This window comes from Buceros rhinoceros, unplaced genomic scaffold (assembly GCF_000710305.1).
Source record: "Buceros rhinoceros silvestris isolate BGI_N320 unplaced genomic scaffold, ASM71030v1 scaffold34540, whole genome shotgun sequence".
NCBI lineage: Eukaryota > Metazoa > Chordata > Aves > Bucerotiformes > Bucerotidae > Buceros > Buceros rhinoceros.
The window spans coordinates 25,026-27,157 of NW_010390725.1; the positions used below are offsets into that span (position 1 = coordinate 25,026).

The 2,132-nt window shown below is 45.2% G+C and overlaps 1 protein-coding gene across 1 annotated transcript in view; it reads left to right on the top strand.

Annotated features, from left to right (window-relative positions):
* SPOP (speckle-type POZ protein) overlaps nucleotides 1–928 on the top strand; it is an 11,974-nt gene extending 11,046 nt beyond the window's left edge. The window contains exon 9 of the mRNA XM_010138889.1: nucleotides 468–928. Within this exon, the coding sequence (XP_010137191.1) occupies nucleotides 468–612 (145 nt within the window). The 3' untranslated portion in view covers nucleotides 613–928. The remainder of the gene's footprint in view (nucleotides 1–467) is intronic.
* Nucleotides 929–2,132: the final 1,204 nt, after the last annotated feature.

Consider the following 2,132-nt stretch of genomic DNA (forward strand, 5'->3'; position numbering starts at 1 on the left):
AGATCACAAGAACTTTCAGGTGGTAGAATATCGGGTAGCCCCTGATGCTGAGGGGCTATTTGCAACTCATAATACAACAGCAGATGTAAAATGAGAATCAGCTACTTTGGTGGCTGCAGGTATTTTTAGTCCTCTTTGTCAGTGAGTAGAGTTCTTCTCAGTACTGTCTATATTGGTTTAAAATACTTCTGTGCTGAGAGGCCAGGGGAGATGAGCGTTGTGTTCCTCCACCTGGGATCATGTCTGTTGGAGCTTTTCATCCTTAAGTGGAAGGACTGTCCAACACGGAATTGCGCTAGCAGAGCCAAAGCTCGCCATCCTCACGACAGGTATCTGCCCTTCGTCTGGAGGGTCCTGAAACGGGACCCTAGAAATGTCAGGTTTCTCGGGCACGTGGAAAGAATCTTCTGAGTTAATCCTTTTCATCCCCTCTTGATAACTTCAGGTTTGTTCTCTCTCATTTCTAGTCACGCTTCTGACGTCATGGAGACCTCAGGCTGGAAATCCATGGTAGTGTCGCACCCCCACTTGGTGGCTGAGGCGTATCGCTCCTTGGCCTCTGCACAGTGTCCCTTTCTGGGACCCCCACGGAAGCGACTGAAGCAATCCTAAAGCCCCGTCGCACCAGCCCGTGTTTTTTCTGGAAGCAGCATCAGCTGTTGCTGCTGTAACCTTGACCACCAGGTAGACAGCGAAATCTGTGGAGCTTTTACTCTGTTGTTGGGGGGAAGAGACTGCTTCGTGACACCCAGACTTTTTAAAACAGCACCAAGTAACTTGGGGAGAGGGGGGAGGGTGGGCCTGGGGCTCTGGGGCTGTTCAACCTAACGAATCCCTGTCGCTGCATCGTCTGTGTGTTCCCTTCGACTTGACTGAGTCAATAAAGTACAGGGTTCGGTTTAGGCACCGACCCAAGTCGGAATAACCCAGCGGTGGTTCTGGGGAAAACAACGTCTCTGCGTCTGGCAGCACAGAACAAATCGTCAGATGCCTGGAGCAAGAGGACATTTTAGTTTTGGAGAGCGTTGGAGGGTTATAAAGAATTTCCAGTGAGGTTCCGGAAAGGAAGTACCTGATGGGAGCTCCAGTAGTATTTATATCAAAAAAAAAAAAAAAAAAAAAGAGAATTTAATCTAAAAACTCCAACAGAAGTGATGGGGGCGCCCATAGTATTTATATAAAAAAAAAAAAAAAAAAAAAAAAGAGAATTTAAGTCTTTCCAGCTGAGCTAAAAACTGGACGTTTGTGTAACTCCTTATTGCCATCCAGCAACAAGAAGATCAGTTTCTCTGTTAGTAGCACTTGTATGTTTAATTGCAGAAAAAAAAAAAGAAAAAAAAAAGAAAAAACCTAAACCCCACCTTTTATAAAACGACCGGTTGAAGTGAAAGGGGACAGTAAAGGCTGTGTGTTCTGGAGGGGGTGGAGAGGCTGAAGGCCAGCCCGGATGGGTTTGGAAAGCACTGGAAAACCCTTGGATCGGGAGCGTGCTGTCTGACAAGAGCAACAGTTACTGTTTTCAGATATTGTGGGAAATGTTTTTGGCATTTTTCCCTGCTTTATTTCCCTTCTCCCCCTTTTTTTAAAAACAAATCAAAACAAAAAAAAAAAAAAAGAGAAATTTTATTGATTCTGAACGCTGTGTCAGAAGTCCCTGTCCTGAGTTGCTAAATGATTCTTAACAACTGTTTGTACCTGACTTGCGACTGTAGAGGAAGTCCTGTTCCTTTCTATTAGTCACTCTTCTTACAGGGAAGAAGTTTCCAAATAGCTGGTAACTTTTTGTTTTCTTTTTGAAAATATAAATAAGTACTATTTTGTACTGTGTGGTATCTGTTGTCTTTTATTGTTGTCGTTGCTTCATTTTTAAGGCTCCCCAGTTTAAACCCAGCTCCCCAGCAGTTCCGTTGCAGCCTGCTGTTCCTGCAGCCCTGGTGGAATACAAATCCTTAATAATATTCCTTAGTATTAAGGAATTTTGTGTTTCTTAAGGATAAGGAATGTTACGCCCAAATCGCGATGCCAGCCTGTGTGGTTTCTCATCGCAGGTAGGACCAAAACCCTGGAGAGTGGCGGGTTTGGGAAGGGCTGCGTGGGGCGGCCTTTGAGCTGTGCCCGTGCAGACGGGGCAG